The 24511-nt window shown below is 39.9% G+C and overlaps 1 protein-coding gene across 2 annotated transcripts in view; it reads right to left on the bottom strand.

Moving 5' to 3' along the window:
- Positions 1-24511, bottom strand: part of APBA1 (amyloid beta precursor protein binding family A member 1) — a 196771-nt gene that overhangs the window by 2774 nt on the left and 169486 nt on the right. For both annotated transcript variants that reach the window (XM_082243995.1, XM_082243996.1), the window contains 5 exons: positions 17791-17976; positions 7746-7925; positions 4091-4303; positions 3003-3122; positions 30-170 (listed from right to left, as the gene is read on the bottom strand). In XM_082243995.1, the coding sequence (XP_082100121.1) occupies positions 30-170; positions 3003-3122; positions 4091-4303; positions 7746-7925; positions 17791-17976 (840 nt within the window). The remainder of the gene's footprint in view (positions 1-29; positions 171-3002; positions 3123-4090; positions 4304-7745; positions 7926-17790; positions 17977-24511) is intronic.

Here is a 24511-nt window from a genome sequence, read left to right as displayed (position 1 = left end):
GCTATACAGTAAGTCGCAGCATCCATTACCTCGCCAACTGCATTGGAGAGAATGTGAACTATCTTCTCATGAGGAGTTGCTACAACACTCTGTCCATTGATCTCAATGATGCGATGACCTACTCGTACACCACCTCGCTCTGCGATCCCACCTCGCATAAGGCTGCAAATCTGCAAATGAAAAATTGCTGTATAAGCAAAATTAGGCTCATTTTGTTGTTCTTAGTGGATGTTCAACTATCAGCCTGTCTGTACTAGTAGATGACAGTACTGCCCCAATAATTACATGCCATGAAAAAAAAAAAAAAACAGCTAAAAATTGAAAGTTTGAATCTTGTAGAGCTGTAGAGGGGGACTACTGACACACAAAGACATTAAGCCCAAAATATGAATGCTTTGAAGTCATTCTTAAGACAAAAAAATAAAAAAATCATATACAAAAAGAGATTGTGCCAGTCACTAAACCACATTGCTACAACATCTCCAACAGGACGACAGCTCAATGTTCAAAAAGTGTTGGACTACAGTAGCCCACCAGATCCCTTCTCTTAGGTTTCCATCCTTCACTACAAACAGTAGTCAAAATATGATTGGTTGCTACAGGTAACACAAACCCTTTCCAGATTTTGATCAGCCTGCCAACAATGCAAAGTTTCAGTCCAAAATTTATTATTTTACAACTACTGGTGAAAAACAACTCAAAAAGTTGGGATGCTGTGTAAAATATACATAAAAACAGAATGCAATGATTTGCAAATCTTATAAACCCATATTTTATTCAAACAATAGAAAACAGAGAACATATCAAATATTTAAACTGAGAAAATACTAAATTTAAGGAAAGAAATTAGGTATTTTTGAAATTGATGGCAGCAACACAACTCAAAATAGGTAGGGAAAGGGCAACAATAAGTTGGCAGTGGTACAAACAAGAAAGAGCTGGAAGAACATTTTGTAACTAATTAGGTTAATTGGCAACAGGTCAGTAACATGATTGGGTATACAAAGGGCATTTCAGATAGTCAGAGTCTCTCAGAAGTAAAGAAGGGCAGAGGTTTACCAATATGTAAAAGCTGAGTCTATAAAATTATCTAACAATTTCAGAATACTTTTTCTCAACCTAAACTACAAAGACATTAAATAGATGATCATCACCTACAGTACATACTGTAATGTCATCAAAAGATTCAGAGAATCTGGAGAAATCTGTGTGTGCAAAGGAAAAGCGCGAATTGCAATATTAGATACCTATGATCTTCGGGCCCTCAGATGGCACTGCATCAAAAAAAGGCATAATTCTGTGATGGACATCACAGTATGGGCTCAGGAATACTTCCAAAAATCACAGGCTGTTTTTTGCTGTGCCATCCAAAAATGTAAGGTAAAGCTCTATAATGCAAAGAAGCCATATCTGAACAAAAGTGTTCTGTGGTCAGATGAATCGAAGTTTGACATTTTTGGCAACCATGGGTGCCACGTCCTCTGGACTTAAGAGGAGGGGGAACTTCCAGCTTGTTATCAGTGCACACTTTAAAAACCTGCATTAGTGCGTATAGAATGGGCAGCTTGCACATCTGGAAAGGCACCATCAATGCTGAAAAATATATACAGGTTTTAGAGCGGCATATGCATCCAGAAAATGTATTTTTCAGGGTAGACCTTGTAGTAGAAGAGTCTGGGTGCTAAACTGGCCTGCCTGCAGTCCAGACCTTTCACCAATTGAAAATATTTGAAAGAAAAATAAGACAAAGAAGACCCAGGACTGTTGCATTTATAATCGTTTATCAGGCAAGAAGGGGACAACATTCCTCTCCCAAAACCCCAGCAACTGGTCTCCTCAGTTCCCAAAGTGTTGTTAAAAGATAATTGGATGCTACACTGTGGCAAATATGGCTCTGTCCCAACTTTTCTGAGATGTGTTGCTCACATCAATTTCAAAATTACCTTATTGTTTTCCTAAAATGGTATATTTTCTTAGTTTGAACATTTGATATGTTTTTTTATTTTCTTTTGTGAATAAAATATGGGTTTATGAGAATTGCAAATCACTTGAACTAATGAAAACAGACTCTGAACTACTGCACCAAAATTTCCCAATACAAATATTTAAAAGGAAAAAACAGATACAGATTTCTGGAAAACTAAAACCTTTTACTGTCTTTTTTACTGTATTACAGAAATTTCTAACATCCTTGCATAATATAGAACTACTGCTTCTGAAAAATATAAAACCCTTAAGGTGCAACACACTTACTATATGTGTATGGTCTCTATACATCCATACCTCCTTTCATTCCAGAGGAGTAAAGAATTATGTCAAAGCATTTTTTTTTAGTTTTAGATTGGCTAGAAAAATTCTAGATCCTTAGAGGGAATAAAAACCTGGAGAGGATCCAACCCTTCATTAGTATTTGGTGAAATAAAGAGAACTCTTAAAGTGATTGTAAAGTCTCCTTTAAAAAAAAAAAAAAACAACAAACATGCTATACTTGCCTCCTCTGTGCAGTTGGTTTTGCACAGAGCAGCCCGGATCCTCCTTCTCGGGTCCCTCTTTGCTGCTCCTATCCCCTCCCTCCCATCGAGTGCCCGCACAGCAAGCAGCTTGCTATGGGGGCACCCGAGCCAAGCTGCAGCTCCGTGTGTCCCTTCAGACACGGAGCTGTCATTTGGCCCTGCCCCCCTCTCCTGATTGGCTAACTGATTTTGATGGACAGCCGCGGGAGCCAATCAGTCAATCAGGAGAGAAAGTCCCGGACAGCCAAGGGACTCGTGGACATCCCTGCTACACCCAGAAGGTTTTTTATCGTAATGCATAGAATGCAATGTGATAAAAAGCCTTCTGACTTTACAACTCCTTTAACTAGAAGAAAATACTTTGTCAGATAAATGTAAAAAGTACAATACATGATATTAAAATAGCTCTCCTCCTACATGTATCCCTGGCATAAAGATAAAAGCAACAGAATATATTTATTTAAATGTGTAAAATGTTCAGTCACTTACAATGCCATTCTGTACACTAAAACCAAGCTGGTATCGAAGGTCGGGTCTCCTGATTAAGACAGTGGTAACTGGAGGACATCTCACGATGTTCAGCTTCACTCGTGACTGGTTCTTTAAGCCCTATTAAAAAAAAAAAATATATATATATATATATATATATATATATATATATATATATATATATATATATATATGTTAAATGATATATGTAAATGAATGACATTGACAATGTATATACAGTATACTGTATATGGCCATAGTTGACAGAGATTTGTGCAAAGGGCAAAGTACTGGAGATGCCTGTATTGGAGTATTTCATTACAAAAGGCAAACCATGACTGAAGAGATATTCTGCATATTTGTATATACTGTATACATATAAAGGTAGGTGTCCAGTAAACCTTCCATAACACCAAAAGCAATAAAACAGTACTGTGACCAATATCCTAACTCTACTCTTAGCAAAACAAATAGCACACACTGGACATTTTACTCCCAATAATGCCAAAATTGCTTTTACTTGCTGGACATTTGCAAAATTTGGTTCAACATTGCAAATTTCAAAATATCCTTTGAATATACTTAAAGTGGTTCTAAAGTTAAAACTTTTTTTTACCTTAATGCAATTCCAGCATTAAGGTAAAAAATGTAGAACACTCCTCGTTACCCTCCTCGGGAGACATTGCGACACTCCTGCTGTCAGTCAAATCCTATAGGGGGGGGGGGGGAGTGGAAGGGTGGCCCAGGTGTGCTGTGTCTAAGGGCGAACTTTAGGGAGTGCCTTGCACATGTTCCCCCAAAGCTTGCTATGGAAACACATGCATGAGAGGAGGAGCGGACAGTGCTGGTAGGAGACCCCAGAAAAGGAGCACAGTGCAGGTAAGTTTACCCTCTTTTTTTTAATTTAACAAAAAAAAAAAAACAAAGAAAGAGAAGTTATTTTATGTATATTACAGTGGTTATCTCCTTAAAATAACAGTGACCAGAAAACATGCAAGTCCTATGGTGATTTACACTTTATTTAAAGATACTTTTACTGCAAAAAAAAAAAAAACAATCTCACAATGGATTTTTTTTTTGTAGCTTACCTTAATGATGCTTTGACAAGTGGATAGTGGTAACCCAACTAAGCTGGTTCCGTTTATGGACATGATTTGATCCCCAATATTCAGTTTTCCTGACTTCTCAGCAGGTCCTCCATGCATCATGTTAGCAATAATGACTGTTGGAAGAATAGAGCCCCAGCCAGACTCTACAATAACAACTCCAAGGATTTCACCTTTTTGTTTTTCAATAAACACCTGAAAGACAAACGGGAAAGCCGCCTATTTTTCCTGAGAATGGCCACTGATATGTTCTGTATATAAAACAGTAAAAGTAGGAGATCAGGTACTTCGACAAATACACATGTTCGCCCGCACACCATGGATCTTGAATTGCAGTCCAAAACGTTTATTGCAGAAAGATGACACCATAACAGAATAAGTGCAATGTTTGGGAGCCACGCAGGACCCCATCGTCAGGCATGTGATGAAGGGGTCCGCCATGACCCTGAAACATTGCACTTATCCTTACGGCTCAGGAGGAGCCGCTGTACCAACTATGCAATGTTAGTATAGTGATCTCCCCCACTGTTGTAATGTGATCTTTCTGCAATAAACGTTTTAGGCTTAAATTCAAGATCCATGGTATGCTGTCGAACGTGTATTTATCTGTGATAAATCCAGTGTCTAGCTGGTGATTGCTGCAGCACCCACTACAGAGGAGCCTTTAATCGAGGAACCTGTGCGATGGGAATATAAACAAGACAGGTACTAAGACAGACACGCCTCTCTGTCCTGAAGATAGCACTATAAAAAAAAAACACTTGGTCCACAATTAGTATTAAATTACCAGTAGTTGTTTTCAGAGAACAAACCAATAAAAAAAAAAAAAAAATGAGAAAAACGGCTGTTCGGCCAGTTTCTATCAAAGGGGCATAACCAGAAAAGGTTTTCCGATTGGCATCCAATCAGTGATCTCGGCCAATGGCTGAGAGTGCTCACCAGCATGTTCTGGCGAGGGGGGGGGGGGTGGTTTAAGGTGACAGGGAGAGATCCCCCAGTCAGAACACATTAGCTCAGTGGGGGAGATCACTATACTAACATTGCATAGTTGGTACAGCGGCTCCTCCTGAGCGCTTCCATTTTTTTTGTTCAGCCTGCTGGGTTGAACGAAAAAGAAAAATAGTGTGTACTAGGCTTTAGCAAAAACTAAAAAAAAAGCAAAAAAAGTGTATCTACTTTGCTCCTCTTTTTTTTTTCAAACAAACCACCATGGCTCCAGTGGATGTGATGGTGCCAACGCTAGGCATCGCTACACGGTGGAGTTTTTTTATGTGCTTTCTTTACTGAGTGCGGTCGATTCTATTGATGCTGTAAACCATTGTCTGAGGAGGTGCTAAGCCCACAGATGATTACATTGGTCCACCTGGAGTTGGCTGGGGAATGCGGAGCTTGCATAGACCTCCATCGTATTGGGGGCTTGGAGTCTGGCAAGTGGCCTTATTACTTCTTTGTTGGAAGCACAGTGATTTCGCTATTACAACACGGAAAACCTACATGATTGCACATCTATGGGACATTCATTTTTTTTAAAAACACACTGAGGCAACACAACACAATTTGTTTTACAAAATAATAATAACCTGAAAAAAAACCTGACAGAGGCGCTATCCCTTCCCTGCTCTATTCAAAATAAAATACCATGTTTTGGTTGGAGCTGGGCTTTAACCACTTCTGGAGAGACAGAAGAACAAACTTGGTGGACCACTTCGTCTTATTCTGCCATCAGTGTTCTAGGTTTCCATTTAATTGTGATTAGTTTAGGAGCATATATCCTAAGGGTCTGAAGGTGCTTACACAAATTTGCTATTTATTAAATACTGCTGTCTATGGTTGCATAGTGGGCAATATGAATTGTCAGGAAGACTTTTTAAGAATTCGTTTTCACCTAAACCAAAATGAAATGGTCACTGTGGTTTTTTTTTTTTTAAATCAAGAGAAAGATTTATTGAAAAAATCGCCAACATATACAAACAGTGCAATGGGAACAGAAAAACAATAACAAGGTAAGGCACATAATATTTTACAGATCTCAGCCATCAATCCATTATGCAGTAGAAAGCAGAAAACAACCTGAACCTAAGATTGCAATACTAGAGAGTAATCATACATGAAAGAGCAAAGCATCTCCCCCAGACCAGACTACCAGAGGCCCACACCACCCCCAGCAATTAAAGCAACAGACGGTCGAGGATCAGGTCCGTAGGAGCCATCCCCGGAGAACTCAGCCAGACTCCCCAAACTTTTTGGAATTTAGCCGGAGCACCCGTATGCAGGTAAATATATTTCTCCATGCGAAGGGTGGAGCCTAGTTGCTCCATCCACATCCTACATGTGGGAGGATCCCGATCAATCCAGTGTCTAAGAATAAGCAGCCGAGCCTGAAACAGAGCTTGCGTAAATATCTATCGTCTATATGTGTGATCCAGTATACCCAAGAGGCAGTGCTTGGGATCCAAAGGGATCGTCAAGCCCAGAACTCTGTTTAGAGTGGAAGTCACAGATGTCCAGTACCGATGCAGTTTCGGGCATCTCCATAACAAATGTATTAGATCCCCCACATCCCTCTCACATCTATTGCACATATTGTCTGGACGAATACCCATAGCATGCAATTTCACCGGGGTATGATGAACACGAAGGAGGATATACAACTGGGACACCTGACGGGAAACGTTGAGCGAACATTTTCTAACCGACTCCAAGGCATCCTCCCACTGCTCATCAGGAATCTCCCCCACACCCCCACTCCACTGGTCACACGCCTTGCAAGGATACCTGTTCAGATGTAAACCCAACAAGGCTGCGTAACAAGCAGATATAAAACCTTTAGTGGAAGTATACTGCTCCATAAGGAAAAATACCGGTGTAGAGGACAAACTGGAATGGGACAAGGAGGGCTGAGCCTGCAATGCATGCCGAAGCTGCAAGTAGTAGTACATCATAGTATTTGGCAGGGAGAATCTAAGTTGCAATTGCTCAAAGGACACTAGCGCCCCATTGAGCAAGATGTGTTTAATGTGGGATACCCCAAAGGGCAACCACCTTCCGGCCTGATCCAGTTTGTCCAACTCAGGGTACGTGCTATTATGCCAAATGGGGCTATAAGAAGTGTAGCCGGTGACCTGTTGTAGCTGCCTGGCCTCACTGTGGTTTTTAAATCATGTCTTTACATATAGAGTTGTCATTAAAAAATTTTGGAGCACATTAAGCTTATAGCTACTATTTGCTTTAGAGCACTAGGAGCTAATTAAAGGAACAAGCTGTCTGAAGTTCTTTTTCATTTGTCTACATTTTTAACATCTTCCTTCAGTGTGGAATATTCATTTTTTACTTGTTGTGCTTTGACCTTCTCCTTTCCTACCTAGACTTTTACTCATAAAACCAACATTGTGGAAGCCTAGAGAAGCAAAAATTCCAAGAAAGGCAAGTATTTCATTAGCCTTTCTATTACTCTTTATGTATTCATCCCCACAAGACTGATAACACTGTTAATACCTTAGCATTGAAACACTTTGAAAAAGTTGCATATTTATTTGGTAAGAGCATGAAGTTAAACTTGCTTTTAAAAAAAAGAAAAAGAAGCATAGTGCTGAAGAATGCATAAAATTTTTGTTATGCGCTGTGCCAGAATACTTACATCTTTACAGTTCTCAGACTTTGAGAAATGGATGAGGTCATCATTATACATGTCCTGGGTGTTAAGTAAATCACTATATTCCTTTTGGCTCAGATCTTCTGGGTTAATGCCATTAGCTCTAAGGAATTCCTGGTAAGCAACACTAAATGCCTGACCTATAGACTGAGCAATGAGCTGAGCCTAGATATAAAGAATAAAGGAAATGTAAGTTATAGAATAATAACACAGCAGGATGAATCACATAAAAAAAAATCATTTTAAGCTACTATGATAAAAAGGTACTCATACATAGACTTTAGATATTTTCATCTGACAGCGAGCACCTCATTCACATACTTGATGTTACTAAACCCACAACAGTAAAATCTGTCTGTAGATGCAGAATAGCATACTTGTTATACTCACTGTGTAACTTAAGTAATTAATATTCTGCATTGTGTAAAAAGGCTGTGTGATCCTGTATGCACAGATCCTCCCCCTTCTGCACGTTCACTCTGGACAGGTCCAGATAAGCACAGTGAGTGTAGTTCAACTGCACATGCTCAGTTTGGTCTCTATTACTGGAGGGGACACTTCCTGGTTTTAGCTGAGCTATTCAGGTCCCGTGGTATTAACATCACACATGTGGGCGTGTATACAGAGCCTAAATGACAGCCCAGTCCCTTCCTCCTCCTCCATGCCTAGTAACTAAAGAGGGTACATGTGATCAGAACAGGGCCAATAAGCACTGTCAAGACCGAGAATTAAGGGTCTTGAAGCCTGATAGGACAAACCTGGGAGAAATGAAAACTCCTACTACAATCTATCAGCACTCACTGATACAAGTCACAAGATTGCTCTAATTACTATATACAGCTGATGAAAAAAGGTATTTATTAGTTTATATTTACTAAAATAATTGCATTTCCATGTTCGGCGCACTGTAGGAGACCAGATATAGTGAATGCAGGGTCTGGGTTTAGTAACACTTTAAATCACTTTTTAACCATATTTAAGCACTTTTCATCTCTATAAACTGTATACTATAAACTGCAGCTTTCTAGTAACGAGTTTTATTATATGACAGGTTCATAATATGATATTTGTAAGTTATAATCATGCCCACATCATGCACCCTCCATATTTAGACATGATTTTGAACAAGCAGTTAACCACTTTACGACCACCCGCTGCAGTTATACTGCAGCAGGCAGCCGCTCCTGCGCAAACCGCCGTAGGTGTACGTGGGTGGCACGCAGGGAGCTAGGGGGCGAGCATGCTACCGTCCCCGCTCGTTAGCGGGGACTCCGATACACGGGGCAGGTAGCTCTGATTGCCGCCTGACACCCACGATCGTTCCCCGCTGAGAGAGAACAGTCAACTGTTGTAAACATAACCGTTGTTCTCCCTGGAATGATCACAGAGCCCCTGTGATCCTTCTATATAGGATCACAGGTCTCTCTGATCATTTCACAAGCCACGCCCCCCCCACAGGTAGAAACATGCAACAATAGCTCTCCTGCGCTCGAGTGGTATGCGGGAAGGTGAATCTTCTAGGCGGTTTTATGACACAAATGAAGTGGTCTTGCTGCCCCCCTCAGGACCAAGGGTATCCAAAAGGCACTACAAGAAAACTAAGACTCGTGTGGCGATTTTGGCTCTGAGGAAGAGGGTCCTCCCTCGAAACACGTAAGTCACATCAGGTTTTGAGGACACCATCACGCTATCCAGAAGTAGAGAAGTATCCTGGAAGCGAGCCGTGCCCATTTCCTATATGCTTATTCATATGCTATGTTTGTGAGTATATTGTACGCTACCCTTCTTTGATTTTAATAAACTTTTAAGTGGTAATGCACAAGGTCGGTGCGCCCTTCTCTTCTTGTTTTCAGGTAGAAACATGCCCCTAGGTACACATTTAACCCCTTGATCACCCACACTGTTAACCCCTTCCCTGCCAGTGTCATTATTACAGTAACAGTGCATATTTTTAGCACTGATTACTATAGTAATGTCACTGGTCCCCACAAAAGTGTCAAAAATGTCAGTCAGGGGTCCGATCTGTCCGCCGCAATGTCGCAGTCCTTCAAAGAAATCGCAGATCGCTGCCATTACTAGTAAAAAAAAAAGAATAAAAATGACATAAATCTTTCATGTAGTTAGACACGTTAACTTTTGCGCGAACCAATCAAAATACGCCTATTGTGATTTTTTTTTAACAAAAATATGTAGCAGAAAACAAACTGGCCTAAAATGTTAAAACATTTTGATTTTTTTTTTTTTAAAAACATTTTGATTTTTTTTGGGAATGTTATATAGCAGAATGTGAAAAATATTGTTTTTTTTTTTTTTTTAGAATTGTTGTTCTTTTTTTGTTTAGAACGCAAAAAATAGAAAATCGCACAGGTGATCACATACCACCAAAAGGAAGCTCTATTTGCAGGAAAAAAAAGGACATAAATTTTATTTAGGTACAGCATCGCACGACTGCGCAATTGTCCGTTAAAGTAACAGTGCTGAATCGCAAAATATGGACAGGTCATTAAGGGGGCAAATGCTTCCGGTCCAGAAGTGGTTAAAGGGCTACCGCACACAGGCATACAGCATGTAGATCCTGTGTAATCACTTGGGACCTGTAGTTGCTGTGTACAGCTATTCATTAAGATGAATTAGAATATTGCATGCACAGGCACCTATGGACAAAAAAAGTCTACTCATTTCCTGTCCCAAAGTCTCACTTCCTGTCCCTATGCTTCTGTAGAAGAAACGTTTGAAGCAACCAAGGCAGTAAAGCACAGATCGCAACAAAATAGTTGTTCAAATTCTTTATGACTGTTAAAAACATGGTTCTGTGCCTTGGACATATTTCCAAGAGCTAGAACTCTCCCCCTAAAAGGACAGAGTAATAAAAACCTGAAAAGCGCTATCCCTTCCCTGCTCTATTCAAAATAAAAGAACATGTTTTGGCTGGAGCTGGGCTTTATTCACTTCTGGAGAAACAGAAGAACAAACTTGGTGGACCACTTGTTCTTTTTCTGCCATCAGTCTTCTAGGCTTCCATTTATTTGTGATTCGTTTAGTAGCATATAACCATAAGGGTCCTGAAGGCGCCTACACAAGTTTGTCCAATATTGCTGACTATGGTTGCATAGTGGGCAACGTTAATTGTCAGGAAGCCTTTTAATGGCTGCTTACTATCTGCCTAGACAGGTTGATCCCCAGAGCCCCCCTTCCTTTTTCATATAAGCTCAAATATGCAAGTATACTCAATGAGAAATTCTATATTTGCAGAAAGAATTTTGCTACACAGATATTTTTACAGTCATGTTGTGCAGCTGGGTACAATCAAATGTATGTAGGGAGCTTTAGAAGGGCTGGTCAGGGTGATATAAACTTTAGATAAAGAGTGCAAACTTTCTTGCCATTTGGAGTGCAGAAGGCAGCCAAGATAAACTCTTACCTATAGTAACTGACATTGCCAAGCATGGTGTAAAAGTTCCAACATAAAAATTACATTTTAAACAAACATGATTAAAAAAATCTTATCACTGAGGCCTTGTTCACACGTGTGTACTTAAGCATATATCCATGCAAAGGGCAATGATTGCCTGCACAGGTGCTCCATGCATCCATGCACAGGCAGTCCCATGTCTACTAGAATGCAGTGGTAGCAAGGACACAGACACTGGTCCCAATCTGACAGCCATGCAGATGCGTGTCCCCAAACACAGAGTGTTCAGGGGCACATACCCGAACCTGCATTGCTGTCAAATTGGGATCAGTGGCAGTGTCCATGTAGCTGTTGTGTTACAACAGACTTGAATGGAACTGCCTACACACAGATTCATGGAAAACCTGGGTGGGCAAACACAGCCCTTCGTGTAGAAGTACACTCGTGTGAATGAGGCCTAAGATATGCATGCATCTCACTGCCTTTAAAAAATTCTTATACTTGGCATTTAACAAATTAAGATTGGGTAGGTTTTTTTGCTTAGTGAGTGAAATGAAGTGCTGCTGACTTCCACTATCCAATCATGTGCAAGCAAAAACATCCCCCCCCCCCCGCACCCAATTCAATATTCTTTGCAAAGTGAATTTTCACTACATTCACTAAGCTAAGGGAAAACTGTCTGGCAAATGAAAATTTCCTTTTAAAGTGAAAGTGAACAACCTATTTGCCTTTGGTAAATTGCCAAAATTAAATGTATCTGGTCTGCTGGAAAAAAAAAATGTTTGCTTTATATATGAATACTGCAGGCAGAAGTGTCTAAGTACTTTTTTTTGTGAACGTTATAGTTAGTTTGAACCTTGGAAAAGTAAAGAATACTCTAAAGATGGTATAAATATTGGCCCCCATCAACCAATCCTGTATACAGGAGGACTTTGACATATTATGGTTAATCTAGAACAGTGGTCCCCAAACTGTGGCCCTTTGCTTGTCTTTATCCGACACTTGGGGTGCCATTTCTCCCACAAGACACTATTCTATCAACTGACATCAACAATGGGGAACCATTCCTCCCACTGACACCAACGATGGGGCACTATTCCTCCCAACGATACCAACAATGGGGCACTATTCCTCCCAATGATATCTATGATGGGGCACCATTCCTCCCACTGACACCAACGATGGGGCACTATTCCTCCCAACGATACCAACAATGGGGCACTATTCCTCCCAATGATATCTATGATGGGGCACCATTCCTCCCACTGACACCAATGATGGGGCACTATTCCACCCACTGACACCAATGATAGTGCGCTATTCCTCCCACTGACACCAATGATGGGGTACTATTCTTCCTGAAGATACCAACGATAAGGAGATATTGTTCCCACCGATTTCCATGATCGGACACTATTTTTCCCCAATACCAAATGCGATATTTACTCTCATTGACGCTAGGAAAATTTCCACTTTTTCCACAAGTTTGAAGGACAATAAATTGGCCCTTGAATTTAGAAAGTTTGGAGACCCTTGATCTTGATCTAATTACTTGGAGAAATCCTACAGGCTTTGCTCTTTCTTGTTACTAAAATATAATGTATATATATATATATATATATATATATATATACACATACACACACACACACACACACACACACACACATACATACATCCTGTTCCAAATTATTATGCAAATTCTATTTAAGTGTCACAAAGATTAAATATTTTGTTTTTCAGCTTAACTCATTTGATGTCATTGTGTCTCAAGGCTCTTTTGATCACTGAAAACAATCTCGGACACCTGTGATAATTATATTGCCAGGTGAGCCCATTTTAGGGAAAAACTACTAAAGGAGGGTGTTCCACATTATTAAGCAGAGCACCATTTTTATGCAATGTGGGGAAGAAAAAGGATCTCTCTGCTGCCAAAAAGAGTGAAATAGTTCAATGCCTTGGACGAGGTATGAAAACATTAGATATTTCACAAAAAACGTAAGCGTGATCGTCGCACTATTAAGAGATTTGTGGCTGATTCAGAGCACAGACGGGTTTGTACAAATAAAGGCACATTGAGGAAGGTTTCTGCCAGATCCATGCATCGGATCAAGAGAGAAGCTGCTAATTTACCATTACATAGCAGCAAACAGATATCTGAAGCTCCTGGTGCCTCTGGAGTCCCACAGACATCAAGGTGTATAGTCCTCCAGAGTCTTGCAACTGTGCATAAACCTTCTATTCGGCCACCGCTAACCAATGCTCACAAGCAGAAATGGCTGCATTAGGCAGAAAAATACATGATAATTTTCAAACACTGTGTTCACTGATGAGTGCCATGCAACCCTGCATGGTCCAGATGGATGGAGTAGTGGATGTTTGGTGGACGGCCACCCTGTTCCAACAAGGCTGCGACGTCAGCAAGGTGGTGGTGGAGTCATGCTTTGGGCCAGAATCATGTGAAGAGAGCTGGTCGGCCCCTTTAGGGTCCCCGAAGGTGAAAAAATGACCTCTGCAAAGTATGTGAAGTTTCTGACTGACCACTTTCTTCCCTGGTACAGAAGGAAGAACTATGCTTTCCGTAATAAAATCACCTTCATGCATGACAATGCACCATCTCATGCTGCAAAAAGAATACCTCTGCAATAATGGCTACTATGGGGATAAAAGAAGAGAAAGTCATGGTGTGGCCTCCATCCTCCCCTGACCTCAATCCTATTGAGATCCTTTGGAGCATCCTCAAGCAAAAAGATCAATGAGGGTGGGAGGCAGTTTACATCCAAACAGCAGCTCTTGGAGGCTATTCTGACATCTTGCAAACAAATTCAAGCAGAAACTGTCCAAAAACTCACATGTTTAATGGATGCAAGACTTGTGAAGCTGCTATCAAATAAGGGGTCCTATGTTTAAATGTTTAAAAAGTTAAAATGTTGTTATAAGTTTGATTGAAATAGCTTTTGATTTCATTAAATATGCTGCAAACACAACAAATGACAATTTTCAGTTCTTTACAACCTATAAAGTGTTTTGAAACTTACTGTGCGTAATAATTTGAAACAGTGCATTGTAAGTTTTTTAGGTTTAAAAAAAAATACTGTTATCATTAGGAGGTTTGTTCAATAAAATTTGAATTGTACTCTTAATAGTTGATAACATGTAAATTATGCTGACTGTTATTTACACCAATTATTTAGGTAAATGAGAAAAATATAATTTGCATAATAATTTGGAACAGGGTGTATATAAATATATATACAGTATATATATATATATATATATATATATATATATACACACATATATATATATATATATATATATATATATATATATATATACATACATATATACACACACACACACATATATATATATATATATATACACACACACACACATATATATACACACACATTTTTAAAAAAAATGTGCAATCTACACTGTACTGTTTGGCCTGTAGAACAACAAGTTACCTGTGTCAACTTTCTGCCAAGCCTAATGGCCCTTATGCTCTGTACATAAAGACCATTGCACTTCTAATTCAGATTCAAAGGGAATTCATTTGACAGCTTTTTGGAACAGGCAGATAGTGCTGATGGTGGAAGTACTCAGTGTAGGACAGACGTCTCCAAACTTTCTAAACAAAGGGCCAGGTTACTGTCCTTCAGGATTCAGGGGGTGGCAGTCTGTGTCCTGTGGAAGTAGAAAATGCCCCATCATTGGTATCAGTGAGAGGAATGATGCCCCATCATTGGTATGGAAGGAATGATGCCCCATCATTGGTATCAGTGGGAGGAATGATGCCCCATCATTGGTATCAGTGGGAGGAATGATGCCCCATCATTGGTATCAGTGGGAGGAATGATGCCCCATCATTGGTATCAGTGGGAGGAATGATGCCCCATCATTGGTATCAGTGGGAGGAATGATGCCCCATCATTGGTGTCAGTGGGAGGAATGATGCCCCATCATTGGTTTCAGTGGGAGGAATGATGCCCCATCATTGGTGTCAGTGGGAGGAATGATGCCCCATCATTGGTGTCAGTGGGAGGAATGATGCCCCATCATTGGTGTCAGTGGGAGGAATGGTGCCCTATCATTGGTGTCATTCGGAGGACTAGTGCCCCAAGGGCCTGGATGAAGGCAAGCATCACATCGGGCCCCAGGGCTGCAGTTTGGAGACCACTGGCGTAGGAAGTTTAAGACAAGCAAGTACAATTTTCACATCAGGTCTGGGTCCACAGCTGTCTGTTACAACAATGTGATTTTTTTTTTTTATTCAACTGTCAGCAAAAGAGAAAAAAAAATTATATATATATATATATATATATATATATATATATATATATATACATATATATATATTTAGTGTATCTAATGAATCCAATTACAATAAAAAGCACTTCATGTAAGGAAATAGAAATGCTTAAGGAAAGAACAAGATATGGAACAGTGAATGTCACAAAAGATTTTTGGTACGCAAGTGTATATTCTGGGCACAAATCCCCTGGTAATTGCACCTAATTAGCATCTGTCATCCATCTTATTTTAACTGCCTGCAAAGAGACTGTAGGCAAGGTCACAGCCAGTGACCAAATATGACCTGCTGGCAAGGTTAGCCAATATCCCTCCATTTAGGAAATTCATACCCTGTCCTCATTACAGCTGTGTCACTGCACCACTCATGCTGGGGAGGTGCATTAAATGAGCACACACTGGCTACAGTGAAAAAGCAGCAGAACTTTCAATTATTTCAGCACAGAAAGAAATAAGCAACAAATCTAAAAAGCATTCCCGGGTGGGAAGAAAAAAAAAAGCAAAATGGCATTCTATTTACGTAGCAGCATACTGTTTAGATCAGCTATGCTAACAGGAAGCGACACTGGTGTCATTAATTTCAGCAGCTCTTCCAAGGGAAAAAATGAGACACAGGAATGGAAGCATTACTTGTCCACATATCCCATTGTGACTTAGGACTGATTTAAACCCACACAAGTGTGAATAATGAGCTCTAATTAAATTGAGGACTGCAAGCCCTAATATATAACATTTATGAATACGGACTTTCCAGCTATTACATTACACTGAGATAGTTTATTCTAATACAAAGTAGGTCTTGATTAAATGGTGATGAACCAAGGCATGTGTTCTTGGAAAAAGCTCTACATAAACACCTACTATATTAAAATGCTTGATTTTAATGTGCTAGCCACTTACAGTGCCCTAAATACAATTTTTTATTCTTACAACGGAGGCTATTTATATTATCCTCCGTCATGGCAGAGTTAAAGGAAACTGTAACAAGAAAATACTTAGGTTGCCATAGCTGAACTCACCCTTTGCAAATGCTAGTTGCCTGGCTGTTGTACTGATCCAAATGCATTCATTTATTTCAGAATCGCTGATCCAGAACAAGTGAATCAGATTTTTTTTTTTTTTTTTAATCTAATTTCGCTATTGCATGCTTGTTGCAGGTCAGTGACTAAAGAGACAACCAGACCGCTAACATTTAAGTAGTCAGCAATGGCAGCCTCTGTACTTCTATCTTTACAGGCTTCATTACTTAAATCACCATTTAAAGAAGGTCTATCATTAGAATTTTTTTTTAGTTCTATAACCATAGTTATGACGTCTGACCTGCTTCCCTCCCCTCAGCCGGTCAGACAACAGCTTTGAAAGAGATGGTTGATTCATAGCTACAGCTTGAACACTTTTCTTGAGACAAGCAAAGGCAAGAGGAATGCAGAGGCCAACACGTCACCCCTCCCTCTGCATTTCTCTTGCTGTTTGTCTCAGGAAATTGTTCACAGCGGAGGCAAGCTTTAGCTATGAATCAACCATCTTCTTCAAAACGGTTGTCTGATTAGCTGCGGCAGGATGTGAGGGGAGCAGGTCTGATCTCATAACTATGGTTAGAAAGCACGTAGAAACATGGGACTATATGTACTTTGTCCCATAGGGAACAGAACTGTGGAATAAAAATACTAATGATAGAGCTGCATTAAGGCTGCTCATTCAAACACTACCCTTTACTTCACAAAATTAGCGTGTTAGAAAGTAAACATGGTCAAAACAGCACCATCTGTTTCCCTCATAGTTCAGTAAATCTGAAACCTTTGGTGTGACCTAATCTTGCATATATATATATATATATATATATATATATATATATATACATACATACATATATACCCACACACATATATATATATATATATATATATATACACATATACATATACAAACACACACACATATATATATATATATATATATATATATATATATATATATATATATATATATATATATATATATATATATATATTTTTTTTAACATAAGTTGGTTTTGCCTCCTAAAATATTTGTCAGTATTAGTAGCAATGAATGCAAGCAAGCGACAGCTTTAACATACCTACCCAAAATGCAGTCATCCAGTACAGAGGTACAGATAAATTATTGGCACTGGTCTATTAAGTATTCAGATTCAAATGACCTTCTCTAAATAAGACATAGCCAGAGCTTAAGATATAATTGTCTCAGGTGTACCCTGTCTGTGATGCAATGGTTGTCTTATGCTGAACACCTACATACAATGTAAAGACACATGGTACTTACATCTTCAGACTCGAAGACATGGCAGATCATCTTGTACTGTCTCTTTCCATCTTGGGATGGGTGAGAAGCCTCCACATTGTCTTGAGAGTTACTTCGTGGCATTCGTCTGCGTGCCATCAGGACAACGATATTTCCAATATCGGCAATGTATGATATTGTCCTCAAAGGGTGATCCATCATTGTCTCCTACAGACAAGCAGCATGAAAACAGTTATTTAAGGAAAAGTGTGGCAGAAGAACAGAGACTTATCCTCTTGAGACTGCTGAAGCTGAGGCACAGCCAAGGCTCTGTTACATAGACTAGAACGATTTATTTCCCCATTTAACTTTCCTAGCCTCAATGTCAAAGATGACAGTTACTCAGTCAGCTACGAGGCATGTGAAGACCCAGTTTCTATAAGAAAGAGAATTGACAGAAAGAAGTAAACAGACCAGAAGGCCAGGCCTGTCCTCGAGGAGCTCTGGCTAAAAGTGTCAAAAAGCTAAGATTGCATGTTCTCACACACCGAGAGAAGAAAGCAGAAAACCTAAATGTCCCTAGGTCATACCAACCTGCAATACAGTACTGGAGGCAGGTAACTTAAAAGACTGTTAAGCCCACAGCGACACCACTTACCAGTTATCCTTTTACCCTAACTCAGATCTTATGACAAATGCATTAATAAAGACCAGTGCACCAATAAAGCAGTATCCAACATTGCGGCGCACAGTCTGCATTAATGGCAATCTTACATTTTAATAGTTTTATTAACCAAAAAAATATTTCGTCAAATTCTACCAGTACCTATTATGTTCCAAGCCATACTGGACCTTTTGCGCTGATCAGCCCATGTATAGATAATCAAGACAAAACCTAACCACTTCAAATTTGACCTTGACTAGGCTGATATGTGGGTACCGAGGAATACATATACTTTTTTTTTTTTCCCAACTTCAATTCTTTTGCTCACTGTTGGTCATTACCATTTTTCTGTCAGAGCATTTTTGTATAGACCAGCCATTCTCAGCTAAGGTTTCCCCAGAGGTTACTAGGGGTTCCTTGGGCGGTGGCTGATTGCCCTCTCATATGATATAGCCTGCAAAGTTCCAGGGTCAACACCATTTGGCAGATCCAGTGGCATGACTCCATAGACATTTTTAACTGTCTGTAAGGATGACAATTGGATTGTGACTGTAAGAGCATTCCTCCAACTGATTACCAATGTAAGGGGGCATTCTTCCCACTGGCCACCATGGTAAGGGACAATTCTTCCCACTGGCCACCATGGTAAGGGACAACTCTTCCCACTGGCCACTATGGTAAGGGACAATTCTTCCCACTGGCCACCATGGTAAGGGACAATTCTTCCAACTGACCACCAATGTAAAGGACATTTTCCCATTGATCCCCAAAGAACTGCTTTTAGTAAGGGTTCCCTGAGACCTGAAAAGTATTTTAGGTGTTCCAGAGAAAGGCTGGTATAGATCATGAAATAGATTTGAGGTAGAGTGGGAAGGATTGAGTTTCTACCAAAATATGTTTTCTACAGCATGATCCTATTTTTTATTTTTAAAAACAAAAGACGCATGGATCGGATCCAAACCTTTAGAATGGATTTAACATGTACGCAAAGTAAAGTGCTCGCTCATCTGTGGTCAAGTGGTCTGCTAAAACAAGATAAAGAGAAATATTGCTATGATCCAAAAATTCTGAACAAGCCTGAATGTGGAATTTTCAAAGTTCAAATGAACTTTTGGTTTAAAGCAGCTAAATATATTTTAGGTGCATCAAAACAGCAGGTGTTCAAAGTCTGCATATTGTAGAGAAGGACCCTTTCTCTCTGGAAGTAGTGGTCTGATATGCCTCTTCCTCAGGCAGATCCATAGAGCCAGACTGACCGCACTGCAATCAGCAAAGCACAAGCTCCCTGCTGATTGGAGACCTCTAGCTTGGACATAGCAGGGGTGGGCCGGACCTCTGCAGAGAGACCACACCAAGTTGGCAGGGGACAGGGTTTTCTACCCAGGATGTAGCTGCTTTGTAAAGAAAGCTAAGACTTTCCATATCTTTTGTTGTAATGCACTTTGAATGTTTTTAGAGAATTCAGACTGAAAGTTCTGTTGGGTCTTAGGAACTTTATCAGGAAATTTTTGTTTTGGAGCTCTGGTCATAATAACCTTAACAGTAATTTCCTGATTCAGGGGCGTAACTACAGGGGTTGCAGGGGTTGCGATTGCTACCAGGCCCCATGGTCAAGGGGGCCTGTGTGGCTCCCCTGTACACCTGGATAGGAGGGGTGGCGGGGGCAGCATGTAGAGAAATCACTGTACTCCTTTTTCCTCCTGTAGCTGCAGGAGAAAATGGAGGAGATTGGTTCCTCTGTATGCTGCCCCCGCCGCCCCTCCTATCCAGTTCACTTGTGTTCTTCTGTCTCTGGGCCCCTGCGTGCTCCCCTGGTCCCCCCCCACTGTGCTGCCCCCCCCCCACTGTGCTCCCCCCAGGCTTGAAGGGAAGGGCCCCGGCCAGGGGTCCGGGGGGCCCTTCATGGTTTCTTGCACTGGGGCCCTGAAGGTTCTAGTTACGCCTCTGTCCTGATTGAATTGCTTAGAAGAACTTCAAACTAATAATGAAGGTAAAAATGATTGGTGATTATATATCAGTACTTAGCTGGATTTATTTTATTTTCTTTACCTGTAGTTTGAGGTTACAACATTTCAAATTTAAAAAAAAGGCTAATTTGCATTAAACTTCCCTTGTGAGACATTTTTCACTATTCATAAATTCATAGAAAATGTATGTTTAAAAAAAAAAAAATTCAACCAGTTGTGGACACTGGATGTGCTATACACACCGAAAGTACACAAGGTGTTTGTTTTACATCCTTCTGCTGCTTGCACCCAAAAAAAAATAGACCTTTAACCCCTTATTAACCCTTAGTTCAGGCTAATCAACCCTAATTAACTCATTATTCCTCTTCTCCCCTAAACTATTGATTTCCTGGTGATTTTTCTTTTTTTTTGCTCTTAGTTTTTAAACTTTTTTTGTTTTGTTCATTAATTTGTTTTAGTGTTTATTAAAAATAATCACAAAATGAAAAAAGAAAAAAAAAAGTCATTTATTTAGTATGTAAAATATGGCTTCGATGCTTTGTGTCAGCATCATCATTTTACAAAAAGATAAATAATAGAATGGGAAAAAAAGTGTAGTTTTGTTATGTTCATGGATAAATTATTGTTGTAAGACAAAGACACCAAAAAAAAAAAAAAAAAACCTTGTTTGTCCTACAACAACATATATATTACTTTGTTAGGGTCCTTTCACACGGCCGCGCCGTGTGTCCGCAAATCATCCTATTTTTTTGCGGATGATTTGCGGACATAATGTAAGTGAATGGCACTGCGGATGTCAGCGGAATACCATCCGCTGACATCCGATTTTCCTCCTTTCAGTTCTGTTCCGTTTTTTCGAATGGAACAGAACCCTATTTTTTCATCCGTGTAAAAAACGGAAAGGAAGGAAAATCGGATGTCAGCGGTGTCATCCGCTGACATCCGCAATGCCATATACTTACATTATGTCCGCATATCATCCGCAAACGGATGGGATGATATGCGGGCACACGGAGCGGATGACACAAATGTCATCCGCTCCGTGAAAAAAAAAAAGTCCCGCAGCGGACTAAAGCAGCGGAGTGGCCGTGTGAAAGGACCCTTATAAATGTGCAGATGAAGTTCATATAAAGGGATTGTTTTACCTGTCCATTTGTGTTAATCCAGTCACCAGATTCCAGCAGCAAAAATTAGCTGACTACGTCCAGGCCTGGACTTTCATCCCTTAGGCTGGCCATACATGTTCAATTTTTGTTGTACAATTTTCTGATAGATTAACCACATAATGTGAGGTCAAAGCTAAACAACACTTTCACTTGTATCAAATTAGGCAGGCCTTTGTACTACATACTTGAAGGTAAATTTCAAGAAAATTGGACAGAAAATTGGATCATGTATGGCCAGCCTAACTGCAGATAACTGCTTTGCGCGCAGGTACATGCCCACAGCGGCAGCTACTGTCAGCCTGTCACTAGTTTAAAAAGACTCAGTGGCCATTGCTATTCACATGCCCTGGTTACTACAGCAGCAAGAATTCCCTGGTTCTTGCTACTGCAATCCGGTGGCTACATCTAAAATGCCCATGTGAAGAAGGACTTGCACAACTCTGCTAAACAGCGCAGCCCTGACTGGCAGGCAGGGGACCTGATTTTTCTCTCCTGAAGTTAGGTTACACTTACAGGTCTTTCAATTCTCCAACCTGTAAATGGACAGTGAAAGAAGAAGCAGCATACTGAGGAGCTGGCTCTGTGCTCTCTCCAACTATCCGCAAATATTTTCTCTCTTTCTTTGTTTGAGCTCTGCTGTATAGTGAACTGCAAGAGGCTGATACAAAGTCAAATTCAGGTACTTGCACTGCATCCATCTTCAAGATAAAAAGCAAAGGAAAATCTCCCTACCAGGCCATAGACAACGAAAAATTAACAAGAATTTTAAACTTTTTTCTCTTTATCCAAAACATGTATATATATATATATATATATATATATATATATATATATATATATATATATATATATATATATATATAAAAGTTGATGTTAAGGTTTGAATCTTGCAGCATAGTTCCAGTGGCACAGCTTGGACCATGGTAAGTATGCATGCATGCGTGAAACCTGGAAGATCCCCGTGGAAGCTAGAAAACACTGTAGTGAGTACCGCTATTACAGTGATTGACACTGGCTTCCAGGTCTCATGCCCAGTGGGTGCTCTGCTGCGTGGACACCATTCAGAGAACAAGTTGCTTTTTTTCAATGCACACAAAATGTTCTCTGACAAGATGAGATGGAGAGGTAGGGCAGTGAGATCACAATCATCCACGTCCAGTCACAGAACACTTTGCATTCATTGAGAAGATACAAAGTGTTCCCAAACTGGCGCCTGTGCTGGGCGAGCTACCCCGTGTCTATTAAGCAGAAGGAGATGCCTGCGTTGCTGGGAGAGAAACTCTCGATGCAGGTATATTTTGTACATATTGCATGGCGTACAAGTGCTGCATTTTTCGGAAGCACAGGTGATGACTCATAAAAGGCTCCTTGGATTGGATGGTACATCTAGGACATACTTGTCTATAGATAAGAAGGCTATATACCTACTGCTGTCATGCTTTTTTAGTGGAACTATATACTCTATCCATCCAACAGATGCACATATACATATCTAAACAGGAAGCATTCCCCTCATTATGTATACTATATTTAATATCCTTTAGACCATATTATGGGCCAACGGCTGTGGTGTTTTTTTCTGGCCCTAGTGGCAGCTGATGGTGGGTACCCTGATTTTTGGACTGCAAGCCCTCTCTTAAATCTCTGAACAGCACCCAATAACATTTTTAATCATATGTGGCTTTGGTGATGTATATACAGGCATTTATTTGTGTTTTGATTATAAAGATATTGGTGTGATTTACCATATTCCCCATAAATGTACATATATTGATTTCTGTACTTTATTACAGATATAATGCAATATTTTGGATACACCCCTGAGGAAAAAGGAATTAAAACACGTCGGGTGTTTTTTTTCTGGGTATAAGAACTAACATGTATAAACATTTGCATGTATAAATTATGCCTATATGTATTTTTTTCTATACTCCAGTAGGCCGTAATTTTTTTTTTATCTTTGATATTTTTATGTGTGCCAATTATTAAATGTTATAGTTTTTAAACACACTATTCTATTGGTTGCCTAAAAAAGTCCCATGAGGGATATTTTCCCTGGCTGTATATGTTCAAGGGATGTTGGCATACCACACTAGTACAATAAACATCTCCTCTTGCTCTTAAAATTAGGTAGCAGGTCAGCCACTCAGTAGGAGACTTGGACACCAGTGGCAATCACTGTAGTAGCAGTGCCTACTTTAGCGATTTCCCATCTTCCACGTATTGACACATGCATACGTATTATGATCCAAGCTCGACCAATGCAACTTTAGAAGAGGCGGTTCAGGTTAGCACTGAGGCAAGGTAAGTTAAGGAAACAGAGGCACTCGTGGGAAAATCCACAGTCACTGTTACTGTGAATGAGGGGGGCTACCCCTTGAATGGGGAGATCTATATGGTGAGTGCAACTACACAGGGGGGAGCACGAGTGATACACAGACACCGCTCATTTGTGTGGAATTTTCAGCTTCTTTACTCACTTGTCTCAAGGTTGTGATTGGACACAATTTCCCCAATGGACTTTATGTTATACTAGAACCCCCCCCCCTTACTTTAATGTTTAAGCACTTTATTATTTCATTTGTGCAAGTTTGACATACTGGTTTTTCTCTGGTTATTTATTTTGATGTTTTTTGACACATTAATTTAAATTACTGCACATTTTTTGCATACCATTAGCAGCGCCATACCCACCCCTTTTTACTTTTTATTTATCCTTGACATCTACTTTGGTAGTTATTTCAGTGGGGGCAGCAGCTTTTTTAGTATACAATTAACTAGTCCATAGCGTGGAACTATCTTTCCTTTTTTTCCCACGTAAAAATATGCATACCCAAACTTCTGCTTAAAGTTAAGATGCCAGTCCAAACCTGAAGTGAGGTGTCTGAGCATGAAGAATGGCTCCCTGGAATTTGTATGCTATAGTATAAATCACAGAAGATTAACCCAGCGGACAGTTAAAGTAG

The sequence above is a fragment of the Pelophylax lessonae genome (assembly GCF_965119305.1).
Source record: "Pelophylax lessonae genome assembly, chromosome: 1".
Classification (NCBI taxonomy): domain Eukaryota; kingdom Metazoa; phylum Chordata; class Amphibia; order Anura; family Ranidae; genus Pelophylax; species Pelophylax lessonae.
This window is presented reverse-complemented; position numbering and strand designations above follow the sequence as displayed.